The 14,211-nt window shown below is 41.3% G+C and overlaps 1 protein-coding gene across 1 annotated transcript; it reads left to right on the forward strand.

The window, feature by feature from the left end:
• The first annotated feature begins 1,741 nt into the window (after positions 1 to 1,741).
• LOC139448400 (uncharacterized) lies at positions 1,742 to 10,501 on the forward strand. Its single transcript, XM_071229943.1, has 6 exons — positions 1,742 to 1,780; positions 2,015 to 2,350; positions 2,689 to 2,784; positions 3,088 to 3,145; positions 3,430 to 3,498; positions 9,785 to 10,501. The coding sequence occupies exons 1-6, from the start codon at positions 1,742 to 1,744 to the stop codon at positions 10,438 to 10,440; spliced, it is 1,254 nt and encodes a 417-aa protein (XP_071086044.1). The 3' UTR covers positions 10,441 to 10,501.
• The last annotated feature ends 3,710 nt before the right edge of the window (positions 10,502 to 14,211 follow it).

Below are 14,211 nucleotides of genomic sequence, written 5' to 3' on the forward strand. Positions count from 1 at the left end.
AAATATTTGAATCTGTCAGTAAAAAGATCAAGTGCAGAATATGTGCCAATGGCAGGATGCAGATAAGTATTAGATCCATCATTGAAGATGCATAAGTCATTATTTGAGATAAAATCTTCAAGGACTTTTCCCTTATTATTTGTTCCAGTACTCCACAAAGAGGAATATGACCGTTTAAGTTGCCTGTGATGATACAGGGCTTCGGGAGCTGGTCATACAAAATCTGAAGATTTGATTGGTGGATAGTTGAGGAAGGTAGAAGATACAGTGAAACGCAGTGTTGAGTGGAACAGGGCTATGGATTGTGCCCTGCTTCACCAGGATAGAAGAACCGCCTATAGCTTTATCACCAGGCATCACAGATATTAAATTTATCTGTGTTTTTAGGAATCTTTCTTGGAGACAAAAAGCTGAGGGTTTAAAATCTTGAATTAAAAGTTGTATAAAACATTTCTTAAGACTTCAGCATTTCCATCGTATTATTTTTTTGTGGATTGATGGTGGTGCTTCCACAGGAGAAATGTCACGCGAACGTAACGAAGACCTTGTTGTGCTCCTATTTAATTCATGTGGTGATGGAGTTACCTCCATGTCCAGAGGACCAAAGGTGTTATGGATCTCCACGTGGTGGCCTTTGGTGTTGTTGTATGCAGTTCCTTTTGTTGCTTTTGTTTTAATATTGTTCTTTCTTTCTTTCTTTGAAAGATGAACCATTCCTGGCCCTGGTTCAGTTTCTTATTTTGGACACTGATACTCGACAGGTTTTAGAGGTGTCACAGACGAAGGTGTCACAACTGATTTTTAAATGAAGTGGCTGAACCGACCTGGCCCATGCCAGATGTGTCTGGCTGTCGATAAAGGCAGTGATTACAAGGCAAGAGACTGCACCAGGGTAATAGAAGTCGAAATGGTTGCGGTAAAACCTCTTCTTATATAGCTTCGTGACACAAGACATTTTGTTCAGTCTACACTCTCATGATTTTGGTCTCGCGTTTCCATGCAGGACAGGATTGGGAAGAGGCAATATGGTTCCCGCTGAACATTTCACATCTTTCCTGCAGCCAGTGGCCAACTACAACGTTAACCAATAGCAGAGGCATGACCAGGGTGGATTTGGGATATACACTTCTATTCCAATGTTACAATAACCAGCTTTGATAATTTGAGGGAAAGATGTTCGGGCAAATGTGAAGTGGTAGGGGTTGGTCGGTTCGACCACACCATCCTTCTTCACGGTAAATCGTTTGACTGCTGAGACAAATTGTTGGACAAGTTCCTGGGCATTTTTTTATCTTTGGTCATGCCAGACAGGCAGTGAGCTCTGTCATGGAGGTTAGCGTCTTGTAACCTCTTGTAACATATGTAACCTCTCTGCAATTAACAATGATACCCTTGGAGGTTACATCTGGAATCAATTTGATTGGTTCTATGTCTGAAGCCTCAATAACCAAGATATGTGGCCAATAGTCGGATCGAATAGACGTAGTAGTCAATGTGTTGTCCTTTTTAACCAGGGTGTTGGGTAGCCATGTCGAAAAGATAATGATTCAGCATATCTTTTATCCACCTGCCATGGACTGTCAACAAAGTCTTATACTGCAGCGGATATCCAAGTTGTAAAGACCGAGGAAAAAGGAGTTGTATACTCGAGGAAATTAGAAGGATCTATCTACTGAATAAAAAGTCAGGCTGGTTCGGCTAATGACAATCAATTAAAGACGCACAGCATTCGGAGGTCAGCATGACCAGATTTACCAATGAGCTACTGCATTTGGAGTGTGTGAGTGAGTAACGCTGATTTTAACAGTAGTGGGCAAGCTTTATTTATGCTTAAACAAATGTTGTTTGTATGAGCACCTGATACCTAAACAATCATTGTGGGAGGTTCATATAAAACCACGTGTGTCAGTATCATAAATCCAACAAACACGCAAAGATCCAAATTGTGCATGCCCCATGAACGAAAGTTCGTTCATTATTGACATCATTTTCAATGCTGTTTACATTTATACAGGAAGTCCCACGATCAGACATGTCGCACAAAGAAATCCTGCGACGTCATCATCGATTGCTGAAGGAGAAACTGGAGGTGACACTGGTTCTTGACAAACTGTACGAACGCGGCATATTCAGCATTGAGGACAAATATAAATGCAAGGCCAATTTCGGTAAATATGCACAGAGCGATGAACTGCTCATCATCCTCACAAGGAAAGGAAAAGAGGGATATGATATCTTCATGCAGATACTGAACGAGGTTCAACCGTACCTGATAGAACAAATTGTGCTGCGAGAATCAAGTCGGCAAGATAACAGCAGTGTAACAGGCGCAACGTTACTCCAACTAGAGGTACACTTATCTAATTTACAGATGGTATGTCTTAATGATATAGAACCAACCATTCAGTAAACTACGAAGGTTACTAAACTAAGTGTAAAGAGATACTTTGCCTTTATCTCAACCAAGAAAACAAATACACAGCTGTAGACAAAAATAAAACGTCAACAATATAATGACGGTCTGTAAATACTTGAGTTGAAACAGTGACACCAACAGTTGAAAATATGAGCAACTGGCTGATGACACATAATCAGAATGTCAAAGATCCTGATTCGATTTAGTTAATCCTTCTCTGGGAACGTTGGGGTGCTGCCGAACTGTTAATACCTTGATTATCCTTTTTGCAGGTAAAACAAAAGGAAATTGAGGAATTGAAAGAAAGGTTACTCAAACGTGAACAGTCTAACATCAAACTAAAGGACAGAGTTCGACAGATTGAAAGGGTAGGCAAATGTTTCACACTATTATTGAAGCCAACCATTGAGTTATTATTCCTTAACGTCGCATCTGCAATCTGGTACCTAGGCGCATTCAAGTTCATCAGGATAGCCGAGTCTGGACTATTGCAGTCATCATCAGCATAAAAAAAACATAGTTTTCAGTAAATGATATCGTGGTTCTCAAGTAAAGCATCATTTCATGTATATTGGTTATCTGTGTCTTTTGAAAGCGGACTTATCAAAACAAAGGCAGAGATTTTTTATACCCGCCTGTGTTCTTGCATAATGTTTTCTGTTTTGTTTTAGTTTCATGTACAGAAGGCAGGTGGAGCAAGTGGTGGAAGGGAAACACATTCAGATACAGGTGTGTACATTCATTCTTGTATGCCGCTAGATTTTGTTCATATAAACAACACACAATCAAGGTCATGTCAGTCTGCCCTGTGATTTTACCACCCCCAACCGCATTATAAAAAAATAAATAAATAAAAATAAAAATATCCTGTTTTGCAAAGGAAACGGAAAAAGGTTTCTATTCTCTATACAAAATATCCATTGCGACCTGACTGCTACATGTGTATCAATACGAAGAAACTATTTCTTACCAACTTTCCTCACAGTCGCTCTGTTTTATTTTACCTTTGTCAGGTTTTTCCAATGCTGTCATCTCATATTTTCTAAAATCGGCAAAAACGAACAACACTTTCGTCCTACTGTGTAAGTATTTTTGTCTTACAATTGGCATTATCTTTGAGCAGTGGTGGGTGTTGCGATGTGCAATCATGTATAATTTCCGTGAATATACTGAATATATATGTTCTAAATGCAGATTTCAAGTCTTCAAATAATAAATGGCGAGCTAATGTACATGTACCCCGATGTCCTGGATCCTTGTTAATGATATCGGTCACTGCATGGTCTGGTACAAACAGGATTATTTAGAGGCCGCCATCAAATAGCTGGTTAAAAACATTCATGTGGTAGCAGATGTACCCTAACTCACTATGATGGCCTGTCTTTGGTTGCTGGCGATCGAAAGACAGTTCTTTTTATAATGTCCTTCTACAGTCATATCGTTTTCATGTGGGGGCACGGGTGGCCCAGTCTTCCCTTGGACACGCCAGAAACCTATGATTGTGGGTTCGAATCCCCGTTCGCCCCGATTATGTTTCTAGGTTTGCCAGCACCATACCCGTGCTCGTGGGTTTCATCGAAGTGGTAAATGTCTGTGACCTGCATCACTTCAGGCTTTCTTCCCACATTAAGCTTGCACGCAGCGATGTAACTGGAATACTATTAAAAGCGGCGTTAAAAACAACTCACTCACTCACTAATATCTTTTTCATGTCGTCAATCTAGGTTTAAGAAGAAAACTGCGGTATACTGGTTGTCATACTGCAATTGACAGAATTTGATATATTATTATAACTGAAATACTGCCAATGTGTCTTGATCACCCGCCCTGATATTCTTGGAATATTGCCAAAACGGCGTAAAACCATACTCACTCATTCACCATTTACAACTGGTCAAGAAAGAGCTTTCTCCTTTTCAAGTGATGAAGCACCACATATAAATCCAAGATTGTGTCAACAATTATGTTCCTACTTTGTCTTTTTGAACTAATATCTACTGTTAATTCAAGAATAGTTAGAGCTGTTATGTGACGTGTTCGATCGTGATTCAACCACTACAAGCCCATTTAGTCATTGAAAGTTTGCCTAAATTGATTCCTTAAAGTAATGTAGGTATGGTTAATATTCTATCCTTCATAACCAGGGAAGGTGTAAAGGTGTAGATGCTGTCATGTATAAAACCACTGTTTATCAGTGACATCCCTAAATACATCCGAATAATAATATTGGGTAACTTGTACACAAACTTCTTGACTCCTTATTTAACCGAAACATGTGCTTTTTTTAAATACATGGTTTCTTGACGTACAAGTCACAATATAATAAGTACAATTCGTCTCGTGTGATATCAGTGCAAGTATTTGCAGCTCATACATTTTGAGAACACATTCCTGGACAATACTGGAACTTTGTTGCGACACAATTGAAAACGTACGGTTTGTGAAAATATTCGTCGAAGGCCAGGGATGCTTCTTGCAGTCATTGTTGCTGGCTGGAATCGATTTCGTATTTGTGTTGTTCGAATCCAGTTGTCTTGTCCATTATTGGTTACGCGTGGTCTGCCCACTTCAAGGATGGTCTCTGACTGCATTCGTCTGTTGCCAACGTTGCCATAAACACCAATCTTGCTTCAAGCATACCAATGGCTCCCAGACGCTCATTTTCGGTCAGGCGTGGTATTTCGTAATGTTGAATAATTACGCAATTTTGTTGTTTTTCTGAGTGGTTGTTGTCAGCACGATGCTAAACAATTCATATGGAATCCCGTTAACGCAAATGTTTTTATACCCATTCTTGGGTAGTGAAATGCATGGGGCCTGCATAAATATGGAATGCATGCTTTTCTGTAGCAGTTGCATTTTTTAGACTTGATTTCATACATGTACTACAATATTGAAAAACAAACTTTTTTTGTTTGAAAAATACACTAAATTATTGGTGTCACAAGAACTTTTGTTGTTGAGTATATATTTAGGTTGTGGGTTATGTTCACGTGAGATATGCCAGATTTTTATTCCTCCACTGCGGCCATGTTGGATTATGACAAAGTGGATTGTTCTTGGTTTCACGCCGCACTCAGCTATATTCCAGCTATATGACAGCGGTCTGTAATTTATAGAGTCTGGACCAGACAATTCAGTGATCATGAGCATCGATCTACGCAATTGGGATTCGATGACATGCATCAACCAAGTCGGCAAAAATGACTGCCCGATCCCGTTAATCGCCTCTTACGACAAACATAATCGCTTTTTACGGCGAGCATGGGTTGTGGAAGATCTATTCTTCACCGGATCTTCACTGGTCTTGGATTTCTGGACAAGTGCCACTTTTTGTACATGAAATACGCCTTCATTTGTATGAAAGATGATTTCTAAACATCGCACATGGTGTCTAGGCCACAAGTGAAGATGATTGCCATGTTTAGCGCCTGGTGAGATTTGTTGACAGAGACATTTGAGAACAACAAACAAGGCATTATGTCAGTGTTGATCGTGAGCCTCATGTATTGGCATCCACGGTGAACTAGCTAACCTTCTGTCACTGATGGTTACTTTAAGGTGTGTTTGCAGCGGTGCGTTTCTTGTGTTCTAATGCTTTGATTATTCACAATAAGAGACCACAGAGCCTTCGAAACTCCATTCTTCTTGAATCAGTCTCGATCGTACAGATGTGTATCTTATCGGGTCTGCGTCGAAGATGAATGACTACAGAAAGGTCCTGGATGCACCGTGTAAGTCAGTATCTTGTTTATGGCCGCAATCAACAATATTCAAACTGTATGACGGAGATATCAGTGATTGATATTATGAGCAACGATTCACGCCATGAGATACGTTGAAACGCAACCAGCCAAATCCTGAGTCTGACCACTTGATACACTGTCACCATTGATTGCTTTGGATCAGTTGTACCCCGGAATCCCCAAGGGGGAGGCTACACTGCACATCAGTAACGATAGCAACATACGATTCAGTGAAAGTGTCATCTTTTCACTGTTTCGTTCACATTGGTACAACAATACAAACTTGATTAAGTCTTTGAAATGCGTTTAGAAGTGATACACATTAGGAAGAGAAGTTATGGTGTCAACGTCCTTATTGCGAGGAACACAACGTTTCGGTGTATATACTTATTCCTTCTTGTAAGCAAATTTTGAAAGACACCAGGAAGCTTTTGGCACCTTCCCGGAAGAAAACTTTAGAAACGACGGGGGGATGACACGTAATGCCCCCTTCACATACACGGATTGAGGTGTTCCGAGTTATTACAAGCTATTTACGGCAAACGTCCACGAGTTGTTACGAGTTGTCACGGATAACTATAAGCAACATACGGTCATTTTACGAGCATTTATGGATTGTTACGAGTATATTACGGAATGTGACTATTCATCGAAGCTTTTACGTGTTAGTAACGACCTGTTTACGTGTTGTTACGAATCGTTCCAAATTAGCTACGAGTACTTACGAGTCCTTACGAGTTTTTGCCAAAATATATATAGATCCTGCAAATCTCAATGTATCATCATTCGACAACTGATATCAAGAGAGACAACATGGCGTATGAGAGAAACAGATTGCAGTTATATCAACACTTTCTACAATGGCTCCTTCAACTTGCCCAGAGGGAAGAGGACGTGGCCCAGCAACTACCAGATATTCCTCAACCGATATTGTAGAGTAAATATGCAGAGATGTGACTTCTATGACTTCTTAATACAACTGAAAATGAAGTGTTTGATTTTGCAGCTTTTATTCCTTTCACCAAATCGTAAACAATACGTAAGAATGCGTAAAGTATACGTATCTATTCGTAAAGTACTCGTTACTGCACGTAAAATACTCGTAATAAGCTGTAACAATCCGTAAAGCTATCGTAACACGACCCGATTAAAATCGCAAACAACACGTAAGCACTCGTAATAATCCGTAAATAATCCGTAAACAAGTCTTAAACTTACCGTAACAAATCGAAAAATTATTTGTTGCGAGTCACTTACGGATTCTTGCGAGCTGTTTACGGATGGTTACGTGTTGTTGCGAGCGATTTACGATAATTACGGATTGTTACGAATTATTTACGAAACCATCAATCTGTGGACAATCGTAAGACAATTGCACCTTCTTTCATGCATCATTAAGTGTCTGCGAGTTGTTACGAGTTGTGACGAGTTATTTACGGATGCTTGCGATTGACTACGAGTTGGCGATCCGTAAGGACTCGTAAGAAAAGTCTGTGCATGTGAAGGGGACATTACTGGCTATCTTAAACACCAATAAAACAACAAGGTAATTGAAATTGATAGTGACGTCGGGAGCAGAGATGATATGATGGCCTGTATGTCTTAGTGCTGAAAGTTTTGAGTACCAATCTTATACAAACTTATACAATTACAACTACCAGTGTGGTGAACAGGATAGACTGCGATACGATAAACCCGTGAAGATCTGGGCTAGAATAGTTCTTCAGCATTGCGTAGATCGATCCTCTTGATGTCAATCACTGGGTTGTCTTGTCCAGACTCGATTATTTACACACTGCCGCCATATTGCTGTAATATTGCCGCGTGCAGCGTTAAACAACGAACAAATCACCACGGCGGAAAGGAATTTATAGAGTAATTTAAAGGGGAAAGGTATGAGACAATTCAGAAACAGATTCCTCCAATAGGTGAATGAGTAAGAATTCAAAGTCGCATCGGCATTGATTCAGCTCCTCCTATAACGATTGATAATTTGGATTTTTGAAAAAGAGGGGGAGACGATTTGAAATGGGGCTCAACGCGTTAACGATTATTTCTCTCATGTGTGGCTGCTTGACCTTGCTTGACCTAGCTCACTGAGACACCACGCCCGGGTTTAAAATGGACAGCCAGCTGAGACAGAGTTTACTGGGCCGACCAGTTCGTGGTTTGTCCAAACATCGCCGAGAGCCAGGCAAGGTGACAAGTATAATTGTTTAACGTGTTTTGGTCGATGTAGCGAGGGGGTCGAGACATCGACCTTCCATTCTCAGGGCATTCTTCCATTCTACAGAACAAGAATAAAAAATGTTATGCCACCCATCATTGTCTTATTCTTAAATAAAACTTGATTGACAAGAGTCGATTTATTTCTATTTCCGACGGTTCTTCAGTTCAGACATGGCTGGCAATCAGTTTCATTTCTGACTGGAATTAGGTTTCACAGCCGCCTGTAACACAACCTGAAATGTATACCAGATATATATCGCATACCAAGTAGTATCGATGTGAAGATGGCAGACGACAAATTTTAAAAACTATTTCTTATTCATTATAATCAACAATACGAAAGGATATTTTGATTTTAACCGAAGACGTGCGCGTGATCACCTGACACGTGCCGATTATACGCTAACTGGTAGTTGTTTATATTTTCATTGTTTTCACTCCCACTGTTATAACAGATCTTCTCACATTTTGTCCACGGAACAAGGTGAGTGCATATCCTCCTTGTTCAATACTGCAGAACAAACAAGAAACCAATTACAACAATTGGTTGTCTTCAAATATCTGCTTTCGAAACTAACAGCAGTCAAATCGTGTGCGTCTCAGTAAGAATGGTTTTGGCGTGCTGAAACGACGCCTGTATTTAGTTCGTACGTGTAACACGAAGCGTCTTGTCACAACAAGACACTGGAAGCAATTTCGTCAACAGTTTGCGAGTTGATTTGTATTTTCACAAATAATTCAAATAATCAAAAGCAGTTGGTCCATGTCAGTTTATTCCATACATAAAACACAACAAAATGAGCATAAAGAACATTATTACAATGTCATACTCAAAATAATGATAATACAGAATATTCCAGAAATGTTTGAACAGTTTTCATAGCTGCCTGCGCAATACTTTACCCAGCCGTCTTCACGTTCCTCGTTATACTGCGTTCCTCGGGGTCTCTGTTATAACACGGTGTATGGGAGCAGGAACTCCTCTGTGTGTTCCTGTGTCATAGTCACGCTCTGTTTATAACTAATTGTTTTAGTAATTCAGAATATCATCTGCCAATATATCTGATGATGTAGTATCACAATCTAATGTTCATGTATTGTTGTCGCTTGTGCCTAACCTTGTGATTCATTTAATAACTGACGAACAACACACTCAAATTATTACTTACTATTTTCCTAATTTCATATTCGGGTTAATGGATTATCAGTTAATCCAATATGAACATATATGTTAGCTCGGAATGCCTTCCTCACATCTGTAATCTGATTATGTTACATTGTTGTTGAGTAGAGTATACTCGTTCATAAATCAGTACCATCTACATGTCATTATATATCATAAATATCACACTTTGTCTCATGTTCACTTGTAAACTACATTCATATGTTGTAGGTATACATCTGAAGTATGACAAAGATAGAGTCAATCTCGCCAATGTCCACATCAACACAGAAGGAGACCTGGTCAACAGGAAGTCGGGCACCAGACCTGCAGGGGAGGGGAGACTGAAGAAGTACTGTGGCACATGTAGCACTGCCCCCCTCCCCCGGGCTGGCTGTCCCCAGTACTGGGAGGTGGTGAACAGGGTCAGTCTGGACAAACCACTCACAGAGGGCGACCTCATCCTGGAGGTGGGTGTATGCAGGAAGGGGCAGAGGGACGTGACTCATTGTATCAATCCACAAACCAGCTCCTACAGCCTGGATGTCTCCCACTGTTCTACACACGGCGGGATATGCAGGGTGACATGTAAGGAGGGGATGCAAGTGCTGTGTCTGCCTGACACTCTCCCCAACACAGCAGGGGCATCACACACACTACATTACGGTGTTGTCTATGATGACGCCAGGAAGAAGATTGTCTTTATTGATGTGAAGGAGAATAAAGTGATGTCGACGTTAGACAATGTAGACTCTAGTCAGCCACTGTGGCCGATGTTCGGGGTGTATATGCCCTCATTGGGTAATGTCAGCATGACACTTGTAGTGGGCAGCGACATCAACATGACAGAGGAGAAGAAAGCAATGATTGTCAAGGCGCTGTCGTGATGGTGACAATGATTGTCAAGGCGGTGTCGTGATGGTGACAATGATTGTCAAGGCGCTGTCGTGATGGTGACAATGATTGTCATGGCACTGTCGTGATAGTGACAATAGATGGTTATTATGAACACAATGTGAATGTCAGTAGTTTGGCTTTTTTAAACAGATATTGATCAAACTGACCTAAGCATAATCATTTGGAATTATATTTGATACAAGTGATTATTTAGAGAAGTTATTGTTCTGTAAATGGTGCCAAAATCAACAGTGTCACACCGTATTTATTTAGGCGAGGTGAAATCGGGTTTAACGTCGCGTCCAACATTATTGCACTTATATAGCAACGTGCACGCACGTGTGTGTGTGTGTATGTGTGCTTGTGTTAGTCCGTATTAATGCCCATTTTATAGTGCTGGCCCACTGAGATACCATGCGGCAGTTGAACATGAATACCACACTCAGACACACTATACGCAGTATACTCCGAGCCGACCAGTCCTTCACCTTAATGCCGAGCGCCAGAGTAACAACAAGTACCACCTTTCAACGTATTTTGGTATGATGCCGACGGGGATCGAAGCCCGGAACTTTCGCTCTCCGGGCAGACGCTCTACGACTAGGGCGGTCGGGTAGCCTAGTGGCTAAAGCGTTCGCTCGTCACGCCGAAGACCCGGGTTCGATTCCCGATATGGGTACAATGTGTGAAGCCCATTTCTGGTGTCCCCCGCCGTGATATTGTTAGAATATTGCTAAAAGCGGAGTGAATGTTTTTACCCCTGGGCTACCCCACCGCACTTGAATAATGTGAAAATAAGTGTAAGCGATTATGTGACACGTATGCACACATAACTTTACAATAATCTGTGATTATATCATGACATATTTTTCTTAATGTTGACATTTTTTGTCTCCAAGGCAACAGGCTGGAAATGGAAATGAAGATTGGAATCAGTTGTTTCATATTTATTGACTTCTTGTGAAACGCTGTAAACAATGACGGAAGGCAGGGTTCAATATCGAGGTTATAAACCTTTCAGTATTACTCCTAGAAAATTAAGATCAATTACGTTATACCTTTATATTTGAAAACTGGGCTTACATTTCCTCATGGAAAACTGCTTTAGGAGGATTTCTACATAGATATCAAACACCTTCGCCATTTGCGTAAATCAACCCAGTAGGGCGACTCTTTCCGGGTAAGTTTAACCAACAAACTTCACTTTCATTTTCCATGGATTTAAGACAGCATCGTAAAAATGAAGGTCGAGTTTTATTAACCTTAAGTCAACAACGACTGTATCGCTACTTCTGCTGTGTTCCAAACATATACTCTTAAAAAAAGAAACGCAAAGCCAGATATGTGTGAGATAGGAAAAATACATTTATACGAGGAACCGTACAAGGCTTTGAGCCAAAATGTTGTTGAAAGAACACTTGGTGATTGTAGTCATCTCAGTTATCGGTACATAGGAAAAGTCCAAGGTGAAGGTCATCTACCATCAATAACGCGTATGTCCCCCGTTGAAATCAATAGTGGCCTGAAATGATAGCCCACTCGGCCTGAAACGCGAAATCTAACTGCTGCAGGTGCTCTATCGGGTTCAAATTCGGGGATCTGGAGGGCCAGGGCAGAACATCAACGTTGTTGTTGTGTCGACAGGCTCTTGTGATCCGTTCTGTATGTGGTCGAGTGTTGTCCTGCTGGAAACACCGAGGACGTGTGGTAGGACAACTTTGTTGATGCATCGTTGAGCCTTAAGATCGCCCTGCCATGATGAGAGATAGCCGCCCATATTATAAGGCTACCCCCCACCAAACCTGTCCGCTTCCTGGACAGGTTTTGTGGGGTAGCCTTATGATGTGGGTGTTAGCATGCAGTTTCCGGCCTAACGTTCTACCCGACGTCTGTGGACCCGTGCTCTTCAACCCCTTCGGCGGAGCAAAGATATTGATTCATTGCCCTGCCATGATGAGAGATAGCCGCCCACATCATAAGGCTACCCCCCACCAAACCTGTCCGCTTCCTGGACAGGTTTTGTGGGGTAGCCTTATGATGTGGGTGTTAGCATGCAGTTTCCGGCCAAACGTTCTCCCCGACGTCTGTGGACCCGTGCTCTTCAACCCCTTCGGCGGAGCAAAGATATTGATTCATTGCTGAACCAGACATGTCTCTATCTCTTCATTTTGCACCTCTTGATCTGCTAAGTTTGTTTTTATGGCCAAAAATATCCGTTTTTCGTTTCTTTTGTGTTAAGAGTATTATTACACCTATGAGAGGCAAGATGATGATGTGCATCACCATCTTCTCGTGTACAATTTATGTATGTCATCACTGGGTTATTAAAAAATATAATTTTTAACTGTCGTCACTTTTGGTTCAACCAAGCCAGCGAGCCTGCATGACCACCTGATCCTGCTAATCGCCTGTTATGACAAGCATGATATTGAAGACCTCTTCCATCTCGGTTCTTCACGTGTGTTTTCCAAATAAGAACAGAACGTGTTTATCAATGTATGCCTGAATTTCAGCTATATGACGGCGGTCTGTAAATAATCGAGTCTGGACCAGACAATCCAGTGATTGACATCATGAGCATCGACCCACGCAAATGGGATCGATGACATGCATCAACCAAGTCAGTGAGCCTGACCACCCGATCCCGTCAGTCGCCCCTTAAATATGGTGCTTTTTAGTCATTCTCCAACGAAATGTGGTGCCGTTTTGTGAAAATATTCGATGCATGACAGGATGCTGTCAGATCACAATTCTTCACAATGTATCGAAGTGTTACATCCTCACGCAACTCACTGCTGTCCATGGTCCAGTGGTGTATAGCCAGTGTGTCAGGACGACAAGAATTATTGTGCAGTCACACGTGAGATTGATGGTGATGAATTAACCGATGAAACTGGTGACGTTTTGCTGAGTTGCCGTTTCAGCCCGAACCCTTGAGTGGTTGTCAACCACTGGCTTTTATTGGATTACCTCCCTTTGGTAAAGGTGTCCCGCATGAAAATGTAAACAAGAGAGGTATTCACTTTACTCGTTGAAACAACAACAAGACATGCACATGTCATTGATAGATATTGGGTTCCTTCGCGACCTACCTGTATGTAATATGTCATGCGTATCTGAAGAAGTATTTACAAATGCCCACAAGGCCATGATAGTGCTCAGAAATTTGCAAAGTACCGAACAAATATCAACTGCATATAGAACGTATACTATAATGACTTTTTATATAAGGTTCCCGTGTTTCAACATGTATTTCAATATCCTGCGTCACGTGCCTGTGTGCATTAGGGAATATAAAAAAAAACACATAACATTTGTTGTTTGTTGTGACGTTTGCTTTACCTCCCTGGGCTGTGATGCGTACTGCCAGTGTTAACTCAATAACTGACATTGTGTCACTAAAACAAATGATACATGCATTATAGCGACCAGTGTCTGTCATTTCGCAAAAACGGAAAAGTTGGCCAACATATTGTTACGATGTTGCAGTCATGGCAGTGTAGCGGCCATAAAATTTCCGAGTCCCGTGATGGGATTTGAACCACGGACCTCCTGATCCGAGGTTGGACGACTTGTCCACATGACTAAAGAGGTTAACCCCTTCAGCAAGCTGACAAGATAAGGATGTCATCTGTGTGATGACTCCACGCCCTGCTACATACTCCCTCGTCAACAGAAGGCACGTCTCGGGCCGCATTGTAGGGTACTGAGGCTTATTTTGCTCAAATTTAATATGAACGTGCTCAGCCCCACGTTGGGTG

This window comes from Haliotis cracherodii, unplaced genomic scaffold, assembly GCF_022045235.1.
Source record: "Haliotis cracherodii isolate W230 unplaced genomic scaffold, xgHalCrac1.p SCAF_7, whole genome shotgun sequence".
In the NCBI taxonomy this organism is placed as follows: Eukaryota; Metazoa; Mollusca; class Gastropoda; order Lepetellida; family Haliotidae; genus Haliotis; species Haliotis cracherodii.

Coding starts and splice junctions, on each gene's coding strand:
- LOC139448400 (XM_071229943.1), top strand. CDS start 1,742: ATGACCAGATTTACCAATGAGCTACTGCATTTGGAGTGT. Junction 1,781..2,014: donor AGCTACTGCATTTGGAGTGT/GTGAGTGAGTAA, acceptor ACATTTATACAG/GAAGTCCCACGATCAGACAT. Junction 3,146..3,429: donor GGAAACACATTCAGATACAG/GTGTGTACATTC, acceptor TACCTTTGTCAG/GTTTTTCCAATGCTGTCATC.